This window comes from Nycticebus coucang, chromosome 10, assembly GCF_027406575.1.
Source record: "Nycticebus coucang isolate mNycCou1 chromosome 10, mNycCou1.pri, whole genome shotgun sequence".
Classification (NCBI taxonomy): Eukaryota; Metazoa; Chordata; class Mammalia; order Primates; family Lorisidae; genus Nycticebus; species Nycticebus coucang.
Window position 1 is genome coordinate 119,514,890 of NC_069789.1, and position 14,059 is coordinate 119,528,948.

The following is a 14,059-nucleotide window of genomic DNA, read 5'->3' on the forward strand; positions in this document are numbered from 1 at the left end:
CTGACAAGCCCTTATACTCAGCTCCCTTAGGTATCCTACAGGCATTGACCACTTAATTGCCCAAAAAGCACTCTTGATTCTTCACACCCTGAACCCAATTCTCCCATCTTTCTTCACCAGTCTTTGGCTTCTTTCTTTGCTACATGTTTCTCATGTGATCCATTACAAAATCCTCTCATCTCTATCTTTATTTAATTATTTTTTGAGACAATCTCACTCTATTGCCCTGGGTAGAGTGCTGTGGCACCATACCTCGCAGCAACCTCAAACTCTTAGGCTTGAGCAATTTTTTGCCTCAGACTCCCAAATAGCTGGGACTACTGGCACCTGCCGCCATGCCTGGCTATCATTGCTGTTTTAGCTGGCTGGGGCCAGGTTTGAACCTGCCACGCTCGGTACATGGGGCCGGTGCCCTTACCCACTGAGCCACAGGCACCGCCCTTTTTCTGTTTTTAGTAGACACAAGACCTTGCTCTTGCTCAAGCTGGTCTCAAATTCCTGAGCTCAAGCAATCCACCCACCTCCGCCTCCCAGACTATTAGGATTACAGGCGGGAGTCACTGTGCCCAGCCTCATCTCTACCTTTAAAATAGCAACAGAATCCAACTGCTTTACACCTGCTTGTCCTCCATGCTGGTCCAATCACTGTCACTTCCTGCCTGCCGCCCCCTCCTCACTAGGCTCCCCGCTTCCACTCCTGCCCCTGTTAGGAGTTCTGTTCCTGTACAGGACAGGTGGAGGGATCTGTTTAAAACATTAGCCCAGAGACACTCCTGCTAAGACTCTTCAGTACACCTGGAATTAAATCCCAACTCTTGTGCCCACTTCTGTGTCTCTTGGCTTTAACTTATTCCAGTCCAGCAAAGCAAGCAGAGCAAGGCCAAGCTCCTTCCTTGCACCAGGGCCTTTGCATATGCTATTTATTTTACCTACAATCTTCCAATTCATTTTTTTTTTTTTTTGGTAGAGACAGAGTCTCACTGTACCGCCCTCGGGCGTCACACGGCTCACAGCAACCTCTAACTCTTGGGCTTACCCGATTCTCTTGCCTCAGCCTCCAGAGCAGCTGGGACTACAGGCGCCCGCCACAACGCCCGGCTATTTTTTTGTTGCAGTTTGGCTGGGGCTGGGTTTGAACCCACCACCCTCTGCATATGGGGCCGGCGCCCTACTCACTGAGCCACAGACGCCGCCCCAATCTTCCAATTCTTACTGAAATTGTATCCTTCACTTTTTTCAGGCATGGCTGAAATGTCACCTCCTCAGGGATGGCCTCCCAGACCACCTTTAGCCCCCTTCCAATTTCCCTTCATTAGCCATTCCACAGCATGCATGTAACTTGATGTTTTATGTTCACCATCTGTTTCCCCCACTCCATTGTAATCTCCAGAAGGGCAGGGACCTTGTTTTCCTGTTTCCTTCTCCCCCATTTTCCCAGCGGCCCCCACACTGGGCCTAGCACACAATAGGCACTAACTGAACTGACAGGAATCTGCTACCTAGCAGTAACTTTCTAACACCCGGCTGGCCTCATCCCCATGCCCAGGGAGGGTCCCTAAGGACGAGGCGCGGCAGGTGGGGACCTCGCCTGGGCCAGACCCCGAGGGCAGGACCCGAGAGACACTCTCTGGAAGCTGGCGCTGCTCATCGCCAAAGCTGTGGCGCAGGCGGCAGTGATACCAGGCGCGGCGGATCTCCGACTGCACCTGCAACGGGATGGTGCTCAGAGGCGGCGCCGTTCCCCCGCGTTGCCGCCAGAGGGCGCAGGCGGCGAGCCAGGGCTCTTCGTACCTCCTTGTTGATAAAGCAGTAGAGTACGCTGACCAGGAAGCCCTGCCGGAGGAGGCAAGGAGGCACCGGAGTGTTAAAACTGGGGTGGAGGCAGGATTGTAATCATCCCCATAATGAGCTAGAATTTTGTTAGGCCCCAAAACACTCCAGCTGCCGTCACCTTGGTCCCAGGCTATTGGGATTATCTTCTCATTGGCTTCTGACTCACACCATCCCCACCCCCACTGCCCTGGAAGGATAGCTGAGCAGTACGGGGTGGCGGCGGGCAGGCCCTGGAGGTAGGACCGCCTCCCCACTTCCCATTTGGGAAAGCTGCTTAACCTCTCTGTAGCTCAATTTCTTCATCTGAGAAATGGAACAGTAAGTAATCTAGCAGTGGTTGTGAGAATTAAAGTATTAACATGTAAAAAGCTGTAGCACCTGGCACACAGAACAGTTTTCTTTTTTGTAATCTTATTTTAATTTATCATATATCATTAATTAATTAATTAATTATGCCTGTGGCTCAAAGGGGTAGGGCTCTGGCCCCATATGCCGGAGGTGGCGGCTTGGAGCCCTGCCCCGGCCAAAAACTGCAAAAAAAAAAAAAAAAAAAAAAAACCAAATAAAATAAAATAAATTAACTATGAACAAATTTTAGCTGCATAAGTTTATCGATGTTCTACATCTAAATTTACTTTTTTTTTTTTTTTTTTTTTGTAGAGACAGAGTCTCACTGTACCGCCCTCAGGTAGAGTGCCGTGGCGTCACACGGCTCACAGCAACCTTTAACTCTTGGGCTTGCGCGATTCTCTTGCCTCAGCCTCCCGAGCAGCTGGGACTACAGGCGCCCGCCACAACGCCCAGCTATTTTTTTGTTGCAGTTTGGCCGGAGCTGGGTTTGAACCCGCCACCCTCGGCATATGGGGCCGGCGCCTTACCGACTGAGCCACAGGCGCCGCCCCTAAATTTACTTTTTATTATTTTATTTTTGAGACTGAGTCTCATTATATCGCCCTCAGTAGAGTGCCATGGCATTATAGTTCACAGCAACCTCAAACTCTTGGGCTTAAATGATTCTCTCGCTTCAGCCTCCCAAGTAGCTGGGACTATAGGCTCCGCCCCAACACCGGGCTATTTTTAGAGACACGGTCTTACTCTGACTCAGGCTGGTCTTGAACCTGTGAGTTCAGGCGATCCACCCGCCTCAGCCTCCTAAGTGTGATTATCAGGTGTGAGCCACTGCACCTGGCTATATAAGTACTATTATTAAGACACTAATCTTAGTATTAATTTCAATGATGCTGTTAAAATCTAACTCAGATGCCATCCATCTGCCCAGGACCATCCCACGGCTTCTGCTTGGAGCAGAGGAAAAGCTGAAGTCCTCACTTGGCCCCCAAAGACCCTCCCTTCCCTATCCTCATGCCCCCATTCCTCCTGGTTTGCAGGTTCCTATGCTTCAGACTCACTGGCCTTCCTCTATCACAGGGGCTGCTCTTCTGCCTCAAGGATCTTGCACTTGGTGTTTCTCTTCCTGGAACTTTCCCCCCAGACTTTTGCCTCTCCCACTAGAGAGGAGGTGTCATTTGGCTCTTGGCTGTACCCCAATTATAAGCCTGGGATAGTGCTTGGTGTATATTTGTGCTCGGTAATATTTTGCTGAATTTAATGAATGAAGAGGCTTGTAAGAGACTGGTATTGTTGCCACTTTTAGAGATGAGGAAACTCAGTCTTCTTTTTTTTTTTTTTTTTGAGACAGAGCCTCAAGCTGTCCCCCTGCGTAGAGTGCTGTGGCATCACAGCTCACAGCAACCTTCAACTCCTGGGCTCAAGCGATTCTCCTGCCTCTGCCTCCCAAGGAGCTGGGACGATAGGCACCCACCACAATGCCCAACTAAATTTTGGGGGGGGGGGGGTTTGCAGCGTCATTGTTGTTTGGCCGGCCTGGGCTGGATTTGAACCCGCCATTTCAGGTGTATGTGGCTGGTGTCTTAGCAGCTTGAGCCACGGGCGCCGAGCCAGGAAACTCAGTCTTAACAAGATGAAGCAGGGTGGGAATGGGGGCAAGGCAAGCAAGTGCAGAGTTGGCCTTAAATTTTGTCATTTGTTTTTTGGTGTTTGATTTGAAACAGAGTCTCACTCAGTCACCATGGGTAGAGTGCCGTGGCATCATAGCTCACAGCAACTTCAAACTCCTGGGCTCAAGCAATCCTCTTGCCTCAGCCTCACTTTGCTCAGACTGGTTTTGTGAGCTCAAGCAATCCACCCACCTGGACCCCCCAGGTGCTAGGATTATAGGTATGAGCCACCATGTCTTAAAATTTTGTAATGAGGCAGTGCCTGTGGCTCAAAGGAGTAAGGCACTGGCCCCATATGCTGGAGGAGGCAGGTTCAAACACAACCCCGGCCAAAAAAACTGCAAAAAGAAAAAAAAAATTTGGAATGAGCACCTCCTTAAATTTTCCATCTTAGGCACTTCATTTGCCTCTCCCTAGTCCCACCCCCTGAGGTGAAAGCCACACAACTGGCAAGCAACAGAATCCGAATGTGGACCCAGCTGTGTCCAGCCTGAAAACCTCACTGCTCACCAGGAGGCAGTACTCTGGCCTAGGCAGTCTTCCCTGTCCTGGTCCCTGCTGGGTCCCCAGCCCAGGACAACCCTGGCTCAGTATTTTGTGTTAAAAGAACAAAATCTCTTCTTCACACCCCATTCAGTGGCTGTGCCAGAGGATCACAGTAGCCCTCATGACCTCTGGAGGGGAGGGCCCCTGTTGGAACAGTGTGGCTTCTGCACCCTGCCTGGGCACCTGGAAGGAACTTAGGAAGATTTCAAAGCCGAGCTTGGCAAAGCGCAGGGCACCCCGGGCCTGTTCCTCTGTCACAGGAGCAAACACCACCTCGTGGACCCCCAACAGGGGCACCAGCGTCAACGTTGAGCGAGCCAGCCTGGTGAGAAAGGGCAGCAGTAGTCATGCAGTCCCAGGTCCCCCAACTTGCACCTGGTCCCTTCCCCTCTGTTCCCACCGCCAGCCCTCACCTCAGCCTGTAGTCTGGACAGCGCATCTGCCGTGTCCTCAGCTTGGACAAAAGGATGCCCAGAATGCGGATAAAAATGAGGAAATTAATCTGCAGGAAGAGACAAAAGTAGAACCAGCCGCGGTCCCGTTGAGGGGTTAGGACATGGAACCCACTTCCCAGAATGGAAAATCCCAGAGGACAGCTAGAATGAGGCAGGGCTGACCCTACCAAGATGGTCATGAGAATGGGGGTGCGTATGATCCACCAAATGGCCTTGACTTCGTTCCGCTCCCAGCACCTGAGGGGGCGGAATAGGGCGAAGAGAAACCAGTCTAGACTCATTGGATCATGCACTTTCACTCTCCAGGCTCTACCCGCTTTCTTAAGACCCCACCCACATTTCTTAAAGCTCAAGACCGCAACCCATCCCCATTGCCAGCAGTGCTCCAACACCCTTTCAAGCTTCCCTTTCCTTTAGACCCGGTCCACATTTTCCCCAAACCCTAAGTTGTCGTCAGACTCTGTCCACATTTCCATCACAACCTGCCCAAGTCCCTCAAAGCTCCGCCCACCTCCCAGGCCCCACCCCAGACCCCCGCAACTCACTGTGTGTTCTCGTACAGGTACCTCACGATCACCCAGGGAATGACGAAAAGCGCGGGGGCCCCTGTGCAGACCCCGACCCCCCACCCCCACCCCACCGCAGCTGTCAGCGCGCGCACGGGCCCCGCCAGGCCCAAGACGCGTGGAATTTCTCTGTCAGGGTGGGGAGGCAGAAGCCTAGCAAATGGGGGAGACCCCCTGAGGTAGACCAGTAGGGCAGCTGGGGGAGCAGAGGAACCGAGGAGCACTGGGCTGAGTAGGGACCGGGTTGGGGCTCACCCCAGCCAAGGAACAGGTAGCAACGAAAGTAGCCCTCCTCGGAGCTCCCCACAAGCACCAGGAGGCTGTGCAGGTAGACACCCTCCACCAGCAGCCACGTGTAGTTGGCGCCCACACAGTACTGGGTCACGATCTGGGCTGTGCGGCAAGCAGCTAGGGCCTAGGGAGGGCCAGACAAGGGGATGGGGCAGTCAAAGCCGCTGGTGTGTCCCCAAACTTTCCCCTAACACCCCTTCTGTGACCATCTCTTGCCATCAAATATTCTCCCACACCTGTGTCTCCAGTGTAGGGTATCTGTGTTGCTTTCTCTCACCCTGCTCTTTTCCTATATGGACTCTCCCACTCCATTCCCCTTAACAATTTGTATGTTCAATTATGCCATCAGAGATCCCCTATGCCCCCCAAATATGGCCTTGGCCACCCTAGCTCTTTCTAAAAACTGAACTCTCCTACCACCCTATGGACTTTCCCAGTCCATGACTTCTTAGCAATTGGTATGGCCCAACTTGCTGCTAGATAGTTCTTCCCACTTCTGCTCCCAGCCTCTAGTCTCCCAGTAACAAATTGATACCTACCACATCCCCCACCCGCAACCACCAGTTAATTTCTCCTATCCTGTCACCTCCAGCAGATGGATTCTCTCATTTGTGGAAAAGACATGTAGTGAATGAGATAATGAGAGATGGGGTGGAAAATTCCAAGAAAAGGGGGATGGGGCTTGGCGCCCATGGCTCAGTGGTTAGAGCACCAGCCACATACACTGATGCAGGTGGGTTTGAAACTGGCCCCAGGCCTGCTAAACAACAATGACAACTGCAACAAAAAAATAGCTGGGCGTTGTGGCGGGTACGGGTGCCTGTTGTCCCAGCTACTTGGGAGACTGAGGCAAAAGAATCGCTTAAGCCCAAGAGTTTGAGGTTGCTGTGAGTTGTGACACCACAGTACTCTACGGAGGGTGACATAGTGAGACTCTCTCAAAAACAGGGGGCGAGGTGGACTGGGAGAATTCAATGATGGGGGATCTAAGTTGGGAAGATCCCCCTCCAAATGTATTCTGGAGGAGTCAAGAGAGTTAAACAGTTGATAGCATAGGAGGTACTAATTGAATTGGAACCTTCCTGGTCCCACCAGGGGAGGCAGATTCCCCTCTGGAGAGACAGACTGAGAATGCACACCTGATTCCACAGGGTAGGGGCCTGGTCCCCAGAGTAGGGGCGGGGTGGAGGCAGCAGACGGTCTCGGGTGAGGATGGCTGCCGCCCGCAGCATGAAAGACATGAACAAGTTGATGTGGATGTAGTTTCGAGTGCAGCGCAGCCGCCTAGGGGATTTGGGAGGCAGTCTGGAGAGCTGTCGTCAGTCACATACGGAGCCCCTTTAACTACCTCCAGCTTCCACGCAAGCACCAGTGGATGCTTGGAGTAGGTCGAGTCTGACCATCCCACCTTACTGGATGAACAGGCCCATGTCTCTGCTGTCACCACTCAGGGCTAGGGGTCCCACCTGAAGAAACTCAAGATGAGCAGGGCTAACAGCAGCGTGGCAAGGGACAGAGAATAGCCGATGGTATACATGACCTGTAGCCGCTCCAAGATCAGCTTTTGGTCCTGGTGGGGCAAGAGCACAGAAACAAGGCTCAGATCTCCCCCAGGCTCAGAGAGGGGCTGGAAGGACATTTACTCTTTTTTTCTGCCCAGCACCCTAATTTTCTCTTGGGGAACCATGTACCCTTGTTTGAGTGGGACTGAAATCACCCTTCAGCTCCAGGTAGGCATATGGCCACCCAGTCAGAGCATTCTACCTAACACCCCCCAATACCCCTACCACACATCAATCCTGGGACATTATGAGTTATTGAGAACAAAGGACAGTTTTCCCCCAGTGTTACTTGGTTGGTAGGATGTGAACATGATGTTAATGGGAACCATCTTTTCTACCCCCTAGAGACGATAAGGCTAGTGCAGAGAAAAACAGAGTCACAACATGGGGTGAGATAGAGATTCACAACTACATTATTTGAGCACCTGGATCTCACATTGCCTGAAGCTGTTGTCTTATATTTTTCAATCAAATAAGCCAATACATTTCTCTTTCTTTCTCCTTTAGGCAAGTCTGAGTTGGATTTCTATCACTTGCAACCCAGAGTCCTGAGCAAGCTCGGCCTAAGTTGCTGCCTTTTCACCTCTCCCTGGACATCCTAACCTAAATCCCTTGTCTCTTCTCACCTGAAAGGTCCCATTCTTCTCTGGGTTCTCACACTGGGTATGGTCTCTCCAAGGTCCCCAGTGGCCATCACTGCCACAATGGCGGAGGACAAAGCCTGTAGCCACTGGGGGAGAAACAAGGTTGTGGATAAGAGGTGCAGAGAGAGAGAAGACAGAGAGCCAAACTGTGAGACAAGGCAGAAAGAGAGTGAGAGCCAAAGTGATGATTATGATGATAATGATAAACTCCTATAAATCATTTTACATATATTAATATAACATTCATACAAGCCTATAGATGGGAAAATTGAAGCACAAAGAAGTTAAACTGTCCAAGACTATAAAGCTAGTTAGGCCAGGAAGACTAAGACATCTAGAGACAGACAGACTCAGGAAAAGAGAAAATAAGAACCCCGTGGTCCCATAGACAGAAACAGAAACAAAAAAGCAAGGTTATTTGAGACAGCCAAGGTTGGACAGACAGAAGAAGAAACCCAGCCAGAGAGGACCAAGAGAGGGGTGCAGGTGAACTTCAGGGATGTGGTGTCGGGGATTAAAAGTTAGGAGCAGTTTGTGTATGGGTGGGGTCTGGGGTCCTAGGAGCACCTCACCGTGGTGATGCCAGGGCAGGTACCAGGGGCAGGACGCACGGGCAGTGGCATTGGATGCAGCATAGTCCCAGCAGACATACATATCGAAGGACCCGTTACAGGCGAGGCCTGAGGGTGTGTATAGGGGCCAGACACCGGGTGAACCTACTGAGTTTTGGGACCGTTATCTCTCAACCTTCCATAAACCTGCCCAGCTCTAGCCCCGCCCTCTAGGGCTGGTCCTGTCCTGGCTCTGCCACAAGCTCCTCCCTCCAGCCCTCAAGCCCCGCCCCACCTAGGCTCCTCCCACCAGCAAATCCTAGCCTCTGATTCGTTCCATCCAGAGAGACTCTTCCCAGATTCCACCTCAAACCCTGGCTCCAGTCAGGGTCGCTTCAGAGCAGGCCCAGCCCAAGCGTCCCCCCATTTCAAGTTTCTTCCCAGGCCTTCCTTACTAATCGTGGTCCCGTCTTAGTTCCCACCATACTCGTCTAGACAATTCCCACGGAGACTAGAACTCACCCAGGCCTCTGCCATCCTGCACATATCAGCCACCGATTTCTCTGCATTCAGGCCTGCTCCAAGCCCACCTCTCTCAGCCTCAGCTCCTCTCCCTTTGCCTCCCCTCTCCTGGTCTCACCTGAGGGTGGCTCGGTGGCCTCTAAGGTCTCCTGGCATTCCCTGCGGTACCGTTCCCAGCGCCGGTACAGCTCCCCGGCTGTGCGCCCCTCAGAGCCTGTCTACGAAGAGAGAGAGAAAGAAGAACCCCCCAGACCCACTCCTGCCCCCGGGAAGCTCTGGTCGTGTGGGCCAGAAACACCCCAGAGAGACTTTGAAGAGGGGTCCCTTTTTGCTGGGGAGTCTTGGAAACTTCTTCGAAGTCTTGGGTGTGCCTGGAAGCCACCAAAGGAGTTGATATTAAAGACTGAAAACCTTCAAGAAAATTGGGGGAATCGTAACATTCTGCGAGTCCAGGGCGGGTGGGTTGATTGAGCTCAGGAGTTCCAGACCAGCCTGAGCAAGAGCAAGACTCCGTCTCTAAAAATAGCCAGGAGTTGTGACAGACGCCTGTAGTCCCAGCTATTCAGGAGGCTGAGGTAAGAGAATCTCTTGAGCCCAAGAGCTTGAGGTTGCTGTGAGCTATGACGCCACAGCACTCAACCCCGGGGCGATTGAGTGAGACTGTCTCAAAAAAAAAAAAGAAAGAAAAGAAAAAGAAAGAAGAAAGAAAGCAAAGTGGAGAGAGTATGGTTGGAACTCATCTGGTGGATTTGTGGAGGAAAGATGATGGGCCCCGAGCAACGATAAACACTTGAACCTGGGCAAACGGAGCAGTCTTAAAACTCTTTTTGCGGCAGAAGACTTAAAAACGTCCCCAGACCTCCCTCCCATTCTTGAACTCTTGTGGCTCCTGGAGTCCTCACCTCCGCCCTCTGGAGCAGCAGCCCCCACAGCCATAGCGGTAGCAGCAGCCTCAAGGGCAGTGAGTTAGGCATCCTGAGGACAGCGAAGGCTCTGGTCCTGTAGGAGCAGTCCGGCCTGAAGGGTCCCAGGGTGAAGTCACGCCTCTGTCCTCCGCCCTGCGACTCCATCCCCAGTACCACCCCTCCTCAAGGATTCATACGTGGGGACTCGAAAGCAGCACCCCCACTATCCCCACGAATGATGATTTGGGGTGGGGCGGGGGCTGCGGAGTGGGCGGGGCCTCCTGGTGGGTGGGGCCGAGATCTGACGCGTGATTCCACCACCCCCAACTGTTGCTGGGGAGCAGCGGAGGAAGGGGGGTGTTTGCTGAGCAGGGCGGTTGCCCTAGAGCTGCGCTCAGGCGGAAGCGTCAGTGTCACCCGGAGGCTAGACCTAGAGACTCTGGGAACGTGGGGCCCGCCATTGAGACCAGGGAATAGAAACCATCAGCCTACCCAGGAGAGGAGTTAGAAACGCACATCTGAGTTCCCACTTTCTGAGCCCAAAGGATTTTCTTTTCTTTTTTTTTTTTTTTAGACTAAGTCTCACTTGTCACCCTTGGTAGAGTGCCATAGCGTCATAGCTCACAGCAATTTCAAGCTCTTAGGCTCACACGATTCTCTTGCCTCAGCCTCCTGAGTAGCTGGGACTACAGACGCTGGCCACAGCGTCCGGCTATGTTTAGAGACAGGGTCTCGCCCTTGCTCAGACAGATCGCCCAACTGAACTCAGGTAATCCACCTGCCTCCCAGAGTGCTAGGATTACAGGCAAGAGCCACTGCACCTGGTGACTTTTTTCCCCCCTCTCAAAGGATTTTTTTTTTTTTTTTTTGCAGTTTTTGGCCAGGGCTGGGTTTGAACCTACAACCTCTGGCATATGGGGCTGGGGCCCTACTCCTTTGAGCCACAGGCGCCACCGGAGGATTTTTTTTTTATTGTTGGGGATTCATTGAGGGTATACAGAAGCAGGTTACATTGATTGCTTTTGTTAGATAAGGACCCTTTTATATTTGTGACCCACCCCCAAAGGTAAACCCTATGCCTTAACTCCCCACACCCTCCCTCCTTCCCTTTCTCAGCTCTCCCGTCCCACACCCCCGCCAAAGGATTTTCAAAATGCAAAAAGAAACCCAACCTCATATAATTTTCCCTGATGTAGATAAAACCCAGAGTCCTTGGGACAACTCTCTCCCAGCATCCAAATACTTAGGGACAGAGAGGTTCCAGACTCCAGATTTAGATGCGCATGGACCCAGATGCCTGGAAATCCATCTAACCCCTACCCTACCCCATCCCACACCCGCCCCTGCTGCACCATGTAGAGATAGAACAAAGGCAGAGCTGGGAGAATCAGACCAAGCTCCAGAAAGACAGACACGAGTCAGAGACACATGAGACAGAAAAACACAGACTGAGCGACAGAAAAACACAGACTGAGTGACAGAAAGACACACAGCAAGAGACCAGAGACCAAAGGACAGAGAAAGATGGGATAAAAAGAAAAAAAAAAAAAGAAAGATGGGATAAAAATGGGGGCTAAGAGACAAAGAGGAGTGAGTGGAGAGGCGTGATCTAGACACTAAACAGAGATTGAGACATGGAGACAGAGACATCAGAAGACAGGCAGATGGAGATGAGAACAGACTGTGGGCACAGAGGAACTGAAAGCAATGAAAGCACAGGCTGAGAAACAGTGAGATAGTCTTAGAGGCTTGAGGGGAAGGGGGCGGGGGCGGGGAGGATGGACAGGGACGGGAGAGCCCTCACCTGTTCCCAGTCCTGCTCCTGATCACTCAGTCCAGCCACCCTTCCCTCCGCAGTCTCCACTGCCTCCTCTGGGCTCTGGGAGAGGTAACAGGGCTGGCAGCCTGGAGTGGTGGGAGGGGGCGGGGCCAGGGCGGGCTAGGGAACAGCAAGTGGGGAGCTGAGGCAGAGCCAGAGCAGAGCAGGAATATAGTCGTGTGAATATCACAGTCACTCAAGGTCAGATGAGAGAGCAGTTCTGGACACCCCACCAAATGTGCACAGTCTCTTTCACTGTCCCACCCATAACCCCCTAGCCACAGAGAGCTCTGTCCCATCTGGCCACTCACACACAGAGCTTCAATCGCTCATTCATTCACACAGTATCACATACAAGCCCATACACTGAGCCACACAGAGACACACACAATTGCACACACTGTTACTCACAGTCACACATTCAATCACAGTTATACAATTCCACAGTCACACCCAAAGAGCCATAGTCTCTCACCCTCAGGTAGATAGTCATGCACAGTGACACACAGCCACATGTCTTGTGCCATGGGCTCCTACACCAACACAAACACAGTTTCCCTACACCAATCACATAACATGACCAATCACACACACATTTACACAATCCCTAGGTCATATCACAAACACTGATTCCCCTGCTGGTCTGTGTGCCCTGAGGACAGAGCCAGGACGTCTCAAACACCACTGGTGTCTGGAATTAAAAGTTAGGAGTAGTTTGTGTATGTGTAGGGTCTGGGGTCCTGGGAACACCTCACTGTGGTGTTTTGTCCAGAGATAGTTGTTCATGAAATACAGGTACACAGTCATGTGGTTATTCATGCAGTCACACAATCCTTCCATGAACAAGCTGAAAGTCACACACAATGTTATACGAGCATACTTATGAACCCTCTCACATCCTTACACACTTCACGCAATCACACGAGTCCACAGGCACATCCCAATAACACACATTCCCCAACTGTCACTGAGACACACCCTGTCGCCCTTACTCACGCATTCATACTAAGTGAGTGATCATACCACAAACCCACCCCACTCACAAGTCACATACACTTATATGCATGTCACACAGGCAATCCCATCTCTCACCATCACACACAGTCACACAGGCACACACGGGGGCACACGCCATCATCCCACAGTCACATACTGAACTGTAGCCTTGAGTGGTCTCACGGTCATCACTGAATCACACAGATTAGTACAATCTCCACTTCCAGGCTCTTCCTCTGCCACAGAACATCTGTCTGTGACAGGGAAGTCTTAGGGCCCAGTCCCAGGTCCCAGCACCCTCATCTCCCTGTAACACAAACCACTGATTCATGTACATTAATCATACTATTAACATTCATGAGCACACACTCTCCTGGGACTGTAATGAATCTGCCCATTCTGCAGAGGACAAATTGAGGCCCAGAGGCCCCAGGAAGGGCAGGGAATTAAGCGGTGGCGTGAGGTCTGGACCAGAGCTGGAAGGAGATGACAAGTCTAGGGGAGACCAGGGTCCCAGCTTCCTGGCCTCTGGCTGGCCTCCCTGCTCTCTGCCCCATATTCCTGGTGCCCTCTGGGTCCTGGGAAAGACTCCATTCAAGGAGTGGAGAGGGAAAGGGGTCTGAGACTGCTAGGCACCTCTGGGAGAAGCTGGGTTGGGAGGGAGTGTCTCCTTGACTAGAGAGAGCCTGGAGGTCATTTCCCTGAGGAAGGGAGGGAGGACAGAGGGAAGAGGCTGGAAAGCAGGGAGGGAGAAGCAGTGGAGAAGAAGTGGAATGAGACAGGAAAAGAAACCAAGGACCAAGAAGGACTGAGCGGAGCATGGAGACTGACAGAGAAAGACAGAGAGAGAGAAGAGAGTGACAGAAGAAAAGAGAGAAACAGACCAGGAGAGAAAGAAATAGAGAGAAACACACAGAGAGACAAAGAGATATACAGACAAAGGGGAAGAAGGGGGCAGGGGAGGGGAGAGCTAATACATACAAACTGAGAGATGGTCATGGGGGACGAAGGGAGGGAGAGCACCCTCCCTCACACCTCCTCTAGGGAGATGTAATGGGTGGACGTGGAGGACTGGAAAGGGGAGAGGCAGGGGCAGGTTGATGCCTGGGTCCTTGCCTGGCCTCCTGTGAGCCTGGGCCCTGTTGGAGTCCTCTGCAGTCTTCCAAGGTCTTGAATAGGGGCAACTGGGCCAGGTGGGTGACCACACAGGCCCTCTCCAGCTACCATAATCAGAGCTTCTGGAAACTTCAGGCAGAGAAGCATCCTGCCCCCTCCTCTGATACCCGCTCCCTCCCAGGCAGCCTTGTGCCATGTCCCACCCTTACCCCAGGGGACCCAAAGGACAGAAGCC

At 52.2% G+C, this 14,059-nt stretch overlaps 1 protein-coding gene across 1 annotated transcript; it reads right to left on the minus strand.

The window, feature by feature from the left end:
- Nucleotides 1–1,263: 1,263 nt before the first annotated feature.
- GIPR (gastric inhibitory polypeptide receptor) lies at nucleotides 1,264–10,058 on the minus strand. The gene is given in 13 exon segments (XM_053606156.1): nucleotides 1,264–1,772; nucleotides 1,774–1,833; nucleotides 4,581–4,719; nucleotides 4,811–4,899; nucleotides 5,020–5,089; nucleotides 5,398–5,458; nucleotides 5,674–5,833; nucleotides 6,849–6,993; nucleotides 7,176–7,279; nucleotides 7,898–8,001; nucleotides 8,488–8,595; nucleotides 9,107–9,206; nucleotides 9,891–10,058. Coding segments are annotated over 13 exon segments (1,581 nt in total). The 3' UTR covers nucleotides 1,264–1,499.
- Between the last annotated feature and the right edge of the window lie 4,001 nt (nucleotides 10,059–14,059).